This window comes from Typopeltis vanoorti, chromosome 25 (genome assembly GCF_054136105.1).
Source record: "Typopeltis vanoorti isolate ZY-2024b chromosome 25, IOZ_Tvanoo_1.0, whole genome shotgun sequence".
NCBI lineage: Eukaryota > Metazoa > Arthropoda > Arachnida > Uropygi > Thelyphonidae > Typopeltis > Typopeltis vanoorti.
The window spans coordinates 39,536,222-39,551,127 of NC_143573.1; the positions used below are offsets into that span (position 1 = coordinate 39,536,222).

At 36.0% G+C, this 14,906-nt stretch overlaps 1 protein-coding gene across 4 annotated transcripts in view; it reads right to left on the minus strand.

Annotated features, from left to right (window-relative positions):
* LOC150092678 (uncharacterized) overlaps positions 1-14,906 on the minus strand; it is a 387,183-nt gene that overhangs the window by 22,882 nt on the left and 349,395 nt on the right. For 3 of the 4 annotated variants that reach the window (XM_090414782.1, XM_090414783.1, XM_090414780.1), the window contains exon 23: positions 8,565-8,734. In XM_090414782.1, coding sequence (XP_090270908.1) covers positions 8,565-8,734 — 170 coding nt within the window. The remainder of the gene's footprint in view (positions 1-8,564; positions 8,735-14,906) is intronic. The other variant, XM_090414781.1, reaches the window with a different exon arrangement.

Sequence of the window (14,906 nt, forward strand, 5' to 3'; positions counted from 1 at the left end):
CATATCAGAACACAAAAATTTGCACCAGTTCATGTGGAGAGAGAATACAAGTATAGATGTAAGACTGTATTTGAGATAGGTAACAAATATCACCTAGTGCTGGACAGGATAAGAAGCAGTATTTAAAAGAAAGAAAGAAAGAAAGATGTGAACCACCAAAGTTTTGAAAAGAAAGCTAAATCAACAATCAAATGTGAATATTAGACCACTGGGCAAAAAAGAAGAATGTTGAAAAAACAAGAACAACCCTAGAGACTGCACAGTGAAGCTGTCTGCAAAGAAAAATGAAATAAAATGTTCGTGTTGGTTACAGAAAGTTAAAGAAGCATGAGCCTGTGTAGCTCAGTAGAAGTGGCATTTGTACTCTATGGCACTTGAACACATTAATTTCAGTACGAAATATTTGTACCTTTATTAATTAAAAGTTATTACTGTGGTTTTTACATGTTTTATTATTAAATATACTATGCCACAGGTACCTCTAAAGATTAGAATCATGCCATTAAGGTATTAGAATGCAAGTCCATTTTTATGCAGTGCTTAAAAGCATTTTTCATGTTACTCAGTTTTTAATACTGCATGTAAAGATGCCCATAAATATAAAATAGCAACCATGCAATTATTTGTAAACTGCTAAAAAACATTTCAATGATAGTCCTTCGATTTTATTGCTTCATCAACTTGAACGTATTTTGAAACATTTCCTTTCTAGTTATTGCATGCATAACTAGATAGGAAATTATTATTGCACAACATTATTATTATGTTGTGCAATAATAATATTATTATTATTGCACAACAAATCTGATTTCAATGATGACACTGAGTACAAGTGAGAATTTTATTTTACAATATTTACTGATATAAGACAGGTTTGGATGTATGCAAACATGCTCATAAAATGCCTTCATTCATTTTTGGACCTCAGCTACATGCCTTGAGGGGGAGAAATAGCTACAAAAGGGCAACAAGCATTTAAAATTTCAGGATTATAATGGATTGGTTTGTTTCGCAGTGCTACTACGTGCATTAAATTGTACCATGTTCTTGCTCTCTGTTTTTGATACAGTTTTTTTTTAGGGGGGGGGTTATTATTATTTTGTCATTTGTGAAATTAGTATGAGGTCGATGGGAGGCTTTATGTGGCTCAATGTTGTTTAGACTGTGCTACTCTTCCCTGTTTGAAAATACAGTGTAATTAAACCAAAATATATGTATTTTCAAACTGAGAGACTGCTTGACTTGCAAAATACAGGACTGTGTAAATAAACGTTAAGTTTAGGGAGGTAAAATTAGTAAGGCACCTGTCACATTGTCAAACCAGTCAAAGGAGACCTCTACATATCCCTATCTGAGACTAGCAAATTTACACTATCTGAAAAGACTTAGTAAAGTTTTTAGTGCCTTAAACAGGATTCAAATCCAGGTCAGTCCTTCCAAATGAGGATTAGATTAGAAATGAGTGGAGTGATTTTTTTCGAAGCCTTTCCAGCAGCAGAAGTAGCTAGTCTCTGAATAAAGTATGCAGATCCTTAACTTTATTGGCTCATTTTGACAATGTTACAAACTTGACTAATTTTGTCTATCCAAATGTAACTTCTGTTTACATTAACGCTGTACTGTGAAGTTGGGTAATTAAATTTTCTCCTTACACTTAGTAGTAAAAAATGCCCCCAAATATCTGGTTTATTTTAAAAAAATACATTCTTCGATACTACTAAAACAGATCTGTTCTATTTTTTTTTTTTTTTTTTTTTTTGCAGGAAAGATCACAAGCCACTTGTCTCATCTATTTTGGGTACTACCCTGATCTCTATTCTAGTTCAGCTATTTCTCTGAGCTGACTACAGCTCTAGCCATAAATAATGCATATGACATCTACCTGCATCCAAAGTTTTTTTTTCTCCTTGTTTTGCACAAGACACTTCCAATACTGCATAAATCCTAATTCTGCCACACCTTGGAATATTGTTTGCACATTTCGGGATGATGTATCTAAAATTTCCAAATGCTTGAAGCTATGCAGAAGAGGATTAATTATGTTCCCTTACCTCACAGATTCACTTGTCACCTTTTTCATAAACATTCTGTAAATGCCTTATGCCTCTTCTATAGGTATTTCCTGGACAATGTTCAGTGTAATGACTGGCTATAGCCATTCCACCCTTTCTTTCCGTTTTTAAAGTTTTTTTTTTTTTTAAAGCCACACAGCATGCTTATAAACAGTAAACAGTCCAATTTATTGTTCTCATCCCCCTTTTCCATTCTATCCACTCCTGTTGTTTAGAACACTCTTCTTCCCACCATTTTCTCAAGGACTATAAATATCCCTGTTTGCAAAAGCACAGAGGTTCCTCCTTTCTTTCTTTCTAACCACTTTTACACACACACACACACACACACACACACACACACACACACACACACACACACACACACACACACACAGTTCAATCAAAATATCAATATTCTCATTATTTCACAAATGGCCATTCCATTTCACAATACTGGAGGTATGTTTGTTATGAAACGGTTCATTTGAAGCTGCTATGCTAACCAATATAGACAAGTAAAGTGATCTAACATGCTTCCAAAAAAGAAAAAAAAAAGGAGGGAGGAGAAAAGTGTTGGGTAGTGGTTGAAGGATATTGGTGTCGACATATTCCAATGATACTTGAGGTAAAATTCAAGTTGTCCCACCTCATGCAAGCCCATAGATGAAAAACTGTGGAATTTAATCAGGGAAAAAAACAGCGGTTTGTCCCAACTACAATTAAAAGAACTCTCTTCTATATAGGTCTCTAAAACAGATGCCTGGCTAATGTTTATTCCTAATCATGGAAAACTTTGTTTATTTACAGTTTGTATATTAGAGATGTCAATGGACCATTAAGGGCTGGAAAAATGTTGCCTCTTCAGATGAATTGCTTTTCCAACTATGGCATGTTGATGGTAAGTGGAGCATTAGGCAACAATCTAGAGTGAGGAAGTACCCAGCTGTCATTGTACAGTAGAAAAGATCCCTTCACAATGAATGTTTTTCCAGATGGTACAGGCCTGTGCAACATGCCATATTGCTGGCATCATATGAGAATGGTATACTTAAAACAACAGCAACTTAGTTTTATCGACGCTTAACCCAGTTAAAATTAAATTCTCATGCTAATTTATATGCATGTGCATTTGCAAATCACCTAAAACTAGTCACAGTTCACATTACTCTAAATTAAGAGTAAACAGTTACAAATTACCATCCCATCTTTGTGACCTCACATAGAATGAGGGGTTCACAAGCTCACACCATCATCAAATTTCTGATATATAACCTCAAGGGGTTGAGGATACTACAATATACCTATATGATTAAGCTTATTATTATTATTATATTGGGGGGGGGTGCTTAAGGGTCAAAGCTGTATAATTGAGAGGAGACTTCCACAGTCTTTAAAGGAATGCAGAGAACCGACCAGGGCTTCTGACCTAATGCCCAATCCTCACCTTCTTGTGGTTCACCCTGTTGGGTATCTACCTGGATACTGAACGGACGATGATGGTCTGGCAATTTGGGATTTAGCTGACCAAATTGTATTCTTATTGGCTTAAACCAAAATACAAAATGATGGTACAACATGACAAAATTTCATGCAGCTGGAGCGTTGCCCGGTTAAACAAGGTCCCCGTTGTTTTCACCAGGGAACCAGGGCAAACAGCAAAAAGTCAGTTACTGGAACAAATCTGAAAAAACACCCGAACTCGACATCACCAGAGTTAAAGATCGGTACTATCAACATAAGAAGCCTGAATGGCAAAGAAATGGAGCTAGCTGAGGAATTAGATAAGTACCAGATCGACATAATAGCAGTGAATGAAACAAAAATGACAAAAACTGGCGAGATCTTTCTGAGCAATAAATACTAAATGTTATATTCAGGCAATGACAATCAAGGAAAAGAAGGAGTAGCCATAGTATTTAACACAAAATACGAGGCTAATCTTCTTGAATGGCAGGCAGCCTCAATAGAGTGATGTGGGCAAATATCAGAATGGGAAACTGGACAATGAGACTTATTTGTGCCTATGCTCTCACAGAAGGTTCTACTAAGGTAGAAGTGGAGGACTTTTTTTGAATTCCTCCACTTCTACCTTAAAGTAACTGACACAATGAAAATGGAAAAGTTGGTCCTTGTTGGAGATCTAAACAGCAGTTTTCTCCAAATTTTCGCAAAAATATTTTGGGAAAATTTGGAGAAAAGAGCAAAGCTAATAATAATGGCAAATATCTGTTGAATTTCTGCTCAGGACACGGACTTGTTATTACTAACACAATGTTCCAACATAAAAATGTGCACAAATTCAAATGGAGAGAAGAGGCAAGGAATAAGAAAAGTCTCATTGACTATGTTATTGTTGATAGCGATGTTTTCTCCCTGGTGCAGGACACCAGAGTGTACAGAGGATTTGAAGTTGGAAGTGATCACTATTTAGTCTTGAGCAGGATAAAATTGAATTTCATATTGAAAAGAATAACATGTAAGAAAGTTTTAAAACGAATAAAAGTTGAGCAGCTCTCAGATGTGAACTGTAGACTAAAATACACAAAGATTATTGAAGAAAAAATGAAAGAATTTGAGAACAGGAACCAAACTTTGAAGATTCAGTGGCAAGCCTTGAAGAAAACCCTGATTGATTCAGCTAGAGAGGCATGTGGTGAAGTTGTCTGCAAGGATAGAAAATTAGAACTCCATGGTGGACATGGGAAGTTAAAGAAGCAGTGAAGGAAAAGAAGAAAGCATATCAAATGTTCCTGGCAAATAAGTCAGCTTGTGCTCTTAGAGAATACAGAGACAAATGTAAGAAATCTAAACACTGTGTCAAACTAGCTAAACAAAAGTCATGGGAGGACTTTGGCAAGAACATAGAAAATAAATATCAAGAAGGTGGCAAAATATTCTGGAGGTTGTTGAAGAAGCTTAGAAATGGAGGAAAGAGTGCTGTAAAAGGATTTGAGATGATAAAGGTGACATGAAAATGGGAGAAAAATATATCCTTGAAGTATGAAGTAATTATTTCTAAAAATTGTTAAATGAAACAAGCAGTGATAGGACAGTGGTAAAAAACACTCAACAGGTATATACTCAGGAATACGTATCCATACTTGAAGTAGAAAAAGCTATCAAAGTCTTGAAATGCGGAAAGGCAGCAGGAGTAGATGATATTCGACCAGAAATGCTGAAGTATGGTGGTATAAAAGTCTTACAGTGGCTGCACTGCATAGTTCAGAATGCCTGGACTGAGGGCCGAATTCCCGACGATTGGAGTAGAGCTCACATAGTACCCATATATAAAAACGAAATAAAACTGAATGTGAGAATTACAGAGGTATTTCCCTACTGAGTGTTCCTGGTAAGATTTATCCAAGTATACTTGAGAAATGGTTGAGAAGAATTGTGGAAGAAAAGCTAAGTGAAGAACAAGCTGGATTCAGGTCAAATAGAGGCTGTCAGGATCAGATCTTCACTTTACAACAAATAGTGGAGAAATCATGGGAATATAACAAAGATCTGTATTTAAGTTTTGTCGATTTGGAAAAGGCATATGACAGGGTGCCAAGAGAGAAGCTATTCAATACGCTACAGTTATATGGTGTCAATTGGGTATTATATCAAGCAATACTTAGTCTTTATTTGAGTTGTAAGTCAGCAGTTAGAATTGAAAGAAGTACAGGAAGATGGTTTAATGTTAATTCTGGTGTGAGACAAGGATGTACATTAACTCGTCTGTTATTCATTATCTATATGGATCACATTATGAAAGAAAGTGGTATTAAACATGATATCAAAATTGGAGATGATGATGTCAGCTCTTTGCTTTATGCGGACGAAGTTATACTTCTAGATAAATCTGCTACAAGTCTGCAAGATTCTCTGACTAAATTGAATGACTGTTGTAATAGATATGGTATGAAGGTCAGCAATAAAAAGACAATGAAAACAGGCAGAATCGCTGAAAATGTCAACTGTGTTGTGAATGGAGAACCTGTGGAACAAGTAAAACATTTCAGCTACTTAGGCACAATTTTTAGTGAAGATATTAAATTAAATATAGAAATAGACAACAGAATCAGCAAAGCTGGTATGGTAGGAAGTCAATTGAATAAATTCATATGGAATAAGAGAGAAATTAGTCGGAACACTAAATGAGCTGTATACAAGTTTAAACCAGTTTTAACTTATGGATCTGAGAGCTGGGTCAGAAGTAAAACACTTGACCAAAGACTAGAGACCGCAGATATGAGAATCCTGAGAAAGATTAGAGGCATGAACTGATGGCATCAATGGCAATATCATATTAAAAACGAAGATATTAGGAAAGAACTTGACATTGTCAGCATCCAGGAATGCGTTAGCAGAGCTAATCTCAGGTGGTATGGTCACTTAAACAGAATGGGCGAGGAAAGATCAGCAAAACAAGTGTTCTCTGCCAGTTTGGCAGGAAAACGATCCAGAGGAAGACCAAGATATAGGTGGATTGATACGGTACAAAGTGCCTTAAACGATAGAAATATAAGATCTGATAATGTTGGAGTCTTGACAAGAAACAGTTGGAGGAAAATTGTAGACAGGAAGTTAGTAATGATGGAAATTTTTCATGTAGTACTATCATATCCTCTACACCTCTTGAGGATACATGGCAGGAATTTGATGATAACTATTATTATTATATATTATTAACTTTCTATCAACAATATGCCTCTAAATATGCTTTGCTAGAATTCCAATATTTTCAGAGGAAAACAGAATGGGAGAGGAAAGATTAGGAAAACAAGTGTTCTTTAGCAGGTTGGCAAGAAAAAGACCCAGAGCAAGACCAAGATGTAGATTGATTGATACACTACAAAGCACCTTAAAAGACCAAAATATAAGAACTGAATATTGGAGTCGTGACATATATATATAACAGATTAATTTGGAGGAAATTTATTGATCGGAAGTTACTAATGATGTAAATTTCTCATGTAGTGCTATCAATCCTGTATACCCCCTGAGAGTACATATCAGGAATTTGATGATTATTAATATTAATTTTTCCATTTTTATTATCATAATTACATACTCATTTCTTTCCATATATCTCACATTATTCTTTGTATTTGTAATTTTTCATGCTGTTTTGTTTTCTTTATGTTTGGTTTCTGCCAATCCTCTGCATTTTGTCACTGTATGATTTTACACCAATTTCTTCATTCCTTCCCAACATATTTCATTTTCCACCATTTACCTTGTTTCCTGGGAATGGAGTGGTATCAATCTTTTCCCCTAAATTCACTATAGCAAACCTTGCACTACAGAAAGTGTCTACTGTAGCTGCCACACTCCCGTGGAATCCAATTAGATATTATGCTGTTGGAGAAGCAGACTCCACTAGAAACTCCAAGTCTGCAGAAAATCTGATTATTCCCGTGTGTTTTAAAGTTGATTATAAATAGAGTAAGCAATGGATTGCTTCACTAGCCTGTACAAAGCAAATCTGCACGAATCTGCAGCATGTGTGCAGTAACATCTATCATGATGTTTTGAGTCTGTGATAGTTCACTGATATTCAGAAAGAATGCATAGCAGTCTGATCTACGTTACTCAGGTTTCTCCAACATGGACAAACAAATAGTTGTCTCAACATTGAAGTAAAGCAAATCACTAACTATATTATATTCTATACATAAATTAAAAACACATTCACATCCACTTAACATTTTAGGCTTGAATTCAAACTTGAATTATGTGGACCACTACTCATTACACGTATCAAACCTGATCTGTTATTTCTCACAAAACCTTAACTGGCAGCATAAACCACTGTCTGGATCAACTAGGTATCTAAAGTACTCTATGCATGATTGATTCCTTTCAGAAGAATAGTGGCACAAATTCATTTGTCACATCAGATGTTCCCATTGCCAGAGACTACCATACTTAAAATCTCCTCTTTACAATCCCCACTCTCCTTTTATTTGCTGTCTTTACCACTCTCCCAATTCAAATAACCATTCTTACCCTATCTCTGAAGGTTGATTTTGTATGGTGTAATTACAGAAAGTATGCAATCATCTTCCTTGGCGATTCTAAGGTTCAACATTATATATACTTTTCTATTATTTATATGTTATTACATAACATCCTCAAATGTCTTTAATTTTCAAAGAGATTAGGCAAGCAATTGGTTTCAGTGATAGTCATCACTGAAATCTTAGCTATCAGTGATAGTTGAGCACATAGCTATTAATTTTAGAGACATTAGGGAACAGAGGAAGAGTACAGCAGACAACTGCCTATCTTATGGTCCTAAGTCCTAATAAGTATATATTGGTTCTCTAAAATGAGTCCTATGGCTGGTTTTCATGAGATGGGATTAAAAACCTACCAGCCAAAAAAACTGTATTTGGCAAATAAAAGTGAATGCGAAATGGTCTTTCTTCTGGTGGTTTACCACTATGGAAGGAAGCAACATTTCCACAGAGTTACAAAAGTACCTGAATTATATAATAGTATATACTAATTATTACTTACCGATACAAATCAGGCTGGGTGGTAGTAGCTAAATACAAAGGCTGCCCCACATGTTGAAGTGGAGAAAGATGGGCAGATGTTCCTGTGTGAGTTCCATGTCTTCCATTTCCATTGAGTATGCCAGATCGAGTATTCATCTGACTTCCAGGAATAACATGATGACTCCTCTGCTAAAAATAATTCCGATGTTAAGCTTTCACAATCATAAAAATTATAATGATATAACTTAAAACACTTTGTGCAGAACAATATCAGAATTAATTTTTTATATCTATAACACTGAGTATACTCCTTAAATTTCAAAGAAAAGTTTGAAAATAATACTGCTAATGGGTTGGTAATGTACAGCCTCTCCCAAACAAATGTCAATTTCCCACCTTAATGTGGTGCAACCTGGAGAAAATAAAGAGCTCTGACAACTGAGCACTGGCAGCATAACCATGATATCGAGTGGAGGAAATGGTATTCTTAGTGCCAATCTGGAGGCCAGCAACCCCATCACCAGACTTACCTCATTTTTGCTGGTAACCAACTTGAGAGAAATCATATTATTTGAAATGCTTTAAAGAAATTTCACCCCACAGCCCTTTTCGATATAGATCCAGGACTGAATAATCGTTATTGAAAACAGATCCAAAATCAGAATTGCTTCAAAGTATAATAAACAAAGAAGAGGAACTAGATATAAAGGCTTGTTCATTTATTTGTTTGGTGTTTTGTGGCTGAAGAATTGTTGTGGTCATATTGTGCCAATAATAATCAGAGCAGTACACAATTTAAAAAATAGCAAAAACATAAATAAAAAAACAAGGTATTAAAAGGGTGTATAAAAGAAACATAGTAGAAATAAAATAGTGTAAACTACCTATATACGATAAAAAATATTAATTGTAATTAAAAATTTTAAACCAAAAGAAACGTCCACGCGGTTAGCCTAGTGGATGTGCACTTTGCAACCATATGCCTGGGGAAGGAGTGTCCTAGGTTTGATTTCCATTGGTAACGTGAGGAGCTGAAGGATCTTCCTGAGCCATAGCCAAGTTAGCCGGTCTTGGGCGTGGACAGTAGGGTTTTTTCCCCAATTTATCCTGGGGTTTTTCATCCTGCAAAGCAAGCAAGCTGGCCTTGAGAACTCAAGGCTACAGGACATAGCATACACTGGGGAGTAGGGCTGACCACCTTATCCTGTGAATGGTTTGAGGTCCGAAGATTAATAAACTCTCGACACCGCAAGGTAAAAGGAAGATTAGAGGGTATGATGAGAAACAAAAGAAACATCTGTTGAGTCTGATAAAATCTGCCTGAGTGTATAAGACCTCAGGCAGATTGTGAATACGATTAAAATAATGATTGATGGCAAGTCCAACATACTGCTCAGTAGGAAAGAGTGTGTTGAGATGACTATCACCAAGCAGAGCCAAACAAGAACAACTTCCTCTGTTTAAACAGTGTATGAACTAGACTGCCATAATTTCATTTCAGGCTCAATTTCCCAATTTATCCTGGGGTTTTTCATTCTGCAAAGCAGGCAAGCTGGCCTTGAGAACTCAAGGCTACAGGACATAGCATGCACTGGGGAGTAGGGCTGACCACCTTATCCTGTGAATGGTCTGAGGTCGGAAGATTAATAAACCCTCGACACTGCAAGGTAAAAGGAAGATGAGAGGGTATGATGAGAAACAAAAGAAACATCTGTTGAGTCTGATAAAATCTGCCTGAGTGTATAAGACCTCAGGCAGATTGTGAATACGATTAAAATAATGACTGATGGCAAGTCCAACATACTGCTCACTAGGAAAGCGTGTGTTGAGATGACGATCACCAAGCAGAGCCAAACAAGAACAACTTCCTCTGTTTAAACAGTGTATGAACTAGACTGCCATAATTTAATTTCAGGCTCAATTTGGAAGAGCTTATTATCATTCTCTCTATTCCAAGATGAATGCTACAGGGATAGAAATTTCTGCATGAAATTCTGCTGTTAATCAGTGTATGGTGCAGACAGATGGTGGATGCTCGAGAAACGAGCTGGTCTGCATCCTTGTTTCCGTGGATCCCAACATGACTTGGAATCCAACAGAAACATATATCTAAGAGTAGCTTCCATAACAGAGAGAGGATCATGTTTCTGTACTTCTAGACTTATTGTGTGAAGAGAATTTTCTCATCCTGAACACATTATGCACTTTTGTAGCAATCTGATGTATTTTAGTGCAAGCTTTATCACACACAGCTCAGATGTAAAGTGGTTACACTCTAGCAGGATTTGTGGAGATATGTCTGGAAAGATGGCAGAAGATCACACTAAGTCCTGTGATTTTGAACTGCCTTTGTAGACAGGCAAAATCAGAGTATTCAATTCTATGAGTTTCAAAGAGCTGCTGGTAGGCAACATTAGGGGTAGAAAATATTGCAGGCCGAGTGGTCAGCGTATCCGCTCTCCAGAAAGGCTGCAGGTTCGAATCCCGCCGTGGGCATGGATGTTTGTGGTTGTCCGTGAAAATACTAGTGGTGGTGGATTGAGTGGTGGAGACAGTGACAGTTGTAGAGTAGGTACCCTCCCTGGAGGTGTCACGTAATAATAATAATAAAATATCTGTATATTGCTGCAGTGTCTGGGTTATATTGTCTACCACAATCCGTAGAGCTTTTATCTGCAAACCAGAAGGTTTTGTGGCAGTCTGTTGAGTATTGTACAAATTCTCCCATTGTGGATGAAAAATAGTTGGCCACATGGGGTGATCTAGCAAGGATTTCATTTTTGTTGCATATAACAGAGACAGCTGTTAACATCAAAGTGACAAAAGGGGGATTCATTTGCCTCGACATGTAGACTATGGATCAGTTATGCTGAAAACTCTCCAGTTGCAATTCTGATGGCTTGATGATGAATAGGGTCTAGCCATTGCAGTGTACTCTCTCTCTGGCAGTTGTGATCTTATCAATGCTCTATACAAACACTTGTCAGAATCCCACGGCATAGGCTATGAAGGATGTTCATTGCTTTACTGCATATATCTCGCAGCTGCCTTACTGAGGAAGGTAAGTTTATTGTAAGATATGAACCTCAAGAACTTGGTTTCTGGTGCAACTGGGGATTAATGTCTGTCTTAGTCAGAGTTCTGAGTCAGGATGAAGATTGTGTCTGCAGCAAATTGCACACAAACAATCTTCTGCTGCATCTGCCATTTGCAAGCACTCGTTCTGAGAAATGGTCAACAGCTTGCTGCAGCTGTCGACTCTTACAAATACATGAATGCTAGAAGATGGCAAAGTCATTCACACGGAGGGTATAACTTACTGTTAGAGGAAGATGCTGTTATTGAGTTGAATTTGATTGCAAAAAAAAAAAATCATGACACTTAAAACAACCTTGTGAGACTCTCTTCTCTTTGTTATATGGTCAGGAGAGAGAGAGAGAGTAGTCCCCACTTGAACTTGGAAGAACGGTCAGATAATAAGTTAATAAAGAGGAGATTCCATCTGAGACAAAAACATCATCAGTCTTCCAAATCTCCAAGTGGTGTCGTATGTTTTTTTCAATATCAAAGAAAACTGATACTAGATGCTCGCCTTTTAGGAAGGCATCTCTAATGGATGCCACTAGTCATATTTTCGGAAGTCACAATGAATTCTGGGAAAAAAAATTGTTTCTCTCCATAATAAACCATAAAAGATGACAGTTAACCATTTTTTCCAGAATCTTGCATAAGTTTGTCAGAGCAATTGGAGATTAATTATCTTGGGATTTTTAGATCCTACCCTGACTTAGGAAAGGCAATAACAATTGTTTTGCCAGGTATCCAGAAATACATTCCCACAGAAAATTCTATTGTAAAGGTGCAACAACTGATCCATGGATGATGGGCAGATGTTTTATAGTCTTATAATGAATAATATTTGGTCCGATAGCAGTTCGAAGAAAACTGGATTTACTGTTTTACAAAATCTAATTCTGCTAATGTTGCGAAGATAAGCCAATCAGCAAAATTTTCTATTGTGATATCTGTAATAGAGTTCATGGTTGCTCATGCAGAAATGTGGATATCACAAAGGCAAGATCACTGCCAAACAGTTCTCATCATTTCCCACTGAAGAATGGGAAAAGGGAGGCTAAGTAGATAACTAAGTCTATAGTAGTGAATATTCGGGTGGGTATATGGAAGAGGGTGTTACTTTCTGAGTTCAGGGAGGGTGAGATTATTGTTGTAAGTGTAGGCTAAATAAATTTTCCTCTGACATTTGTTTGAGCGTTACTCAACAGTGTTGTGTCTATTTAAATTCCCAATTAACATGTTTGTACTAGATAGTCTGTGCATGCATGTAAACTGCAACTACTAGTTCTAACTATTCAGCAGAAGTTTATTTGTAACATGTCTCAATAATATTAAAAATCTCAAATGCAGTTCAAATTGTTTCATGTTATATATATATATATATATATATATATATATATATATATATATATATATATATCAAGGGCGAATATTCCAGGTGTGCAGTGCTCATCCATGAAATATCAGTATCACTGATATTATATTTTTGCATATATTCCCATTAAAGACTCCCCCAATTGTTTGCAGACTTAAAATTGAACACAATATAATAAGTGCTTCATTGTCCTCTTCAGGAGGGGATAATAAAGCATTAGTGCTTCATGAAGAGCACACTTTTCAATGCATAAACATTGTGTTACATTCGCATTAATAGCCCGGGCGTGCTTTCAAAATGCATACACCTTTGAGCCCTACAAAAAGATGTAAAGAGGGTGAAGCAGGTCAAATTCTTAGCTTTCTAGTAGTTTTAAAACCACTGAGAAGGCATGGCTGGATGAACTAAGATTTTGAGCTCGCCCAGCGTCTGTGATTGGTTACTGTGTCAACCAATCCAATTGAACGCTGTCACTTGTCATGCGTTGAGTGATTACTGAATCCGATGGCTGTATTACAGACAGCTGTTACACGTTTTTCTGGAACTGAAAATTTGAAAGTGGATGTTAGGAGAAAAAAGATAATTGTTTTTTTTCTTTTGCTTGTGCAGTATAGCATCAGTTGAGGTTGTAAAGTTTTTTAACAGCATATAGAGGCATTTTTATTCTATTCTTCGGAAACAACAGGCAGTAAAAATATCTATTCCTGAATAAAAATGAATATTCTGTGTATTATAAGACATTGTTGATCTACAACAAAATACCATATGTGAGATTGATAAGCTAGAACCGCTGATACTAAATCATCCCATAAAAATTTTATGGGATGATTTGCTGCTCTATCAAACCATATTTATTCCTGCAATACTCTCTCTTCATAATTTTTTTTTTTTAAATTATGCCATCATTAATTCACTTATTCATGTTTAGACTTTATAGGATCATGCTATTCGCTCTACCCAACAACTTATAGGACACACATATCACAAATGTTAATTATTAATAAATCGTTTATCATTAATGAAAGTGTTTCTACTCAAACTTATTCTTTCCTATTCTTACGTCTTATAAATGATGGTTCACATATTTTCAGCTTTGAGTATTTCAAATATAGCATTCTCCTTTTCTAATAAATCCTAAAACAGATTGTTTCCCCACTCTACACAGAAGTATTCAAAGTTATCCTGCAATTAATTGCATTGGACCAATTAAGATGAGCACTGATACGCTATGCCCTCTCAAAACTTTCATACATTGATAAAAATGCAATCACACAGTCATGGGCGTCACACGGTCATGTTTTATTGCAGCAATGAAACTGGGATTAATGTTCGTCCTAGTCAGAGTTCTGAGTCAGGATGAAGATTGTGTCTGCAGCAAATTGCACACAAACAATCTTCTGCTGCATCTGAATCCATTTGCAAGCACTCATTCTGAGAAATGGTCAACAGCTTGCTGCAGCTGTCTTCCTATGACTCTTACAAATACACGAATGCTAGAAGATGGCAAAGTCATTCATACGGAGGGTTTTCGTTAATAACGTGTTCCTGTTTTTGGTTCATCTTTCTGATCTGTGAACAGTGACTGGTTAGTTGGCCCTCTGTGTCTAGTGCGTCACTGAGTGAAGTGTGAATAGTAAATTTATAGTGAAACAAATTTAAACACAAAAATACATTTTTAAAAGGTAAGTGTATGTAATTTAATATTATTTTACTTATTAGTTTTATTTTTTTTGCTTTTAAACTGAAATTATTTAATTTAGGATTAATTAATTAGTTGATTTTTAACAAAATATGCCAGTCAATTTTTTAAAATTTAAACTGAAATAATTTAATTTAGGATTAATTAATTGATTTTTAATAAAATATGCCTGTCAATTTTTTTATATATGAAAATGTGCTAAAAACTATTAA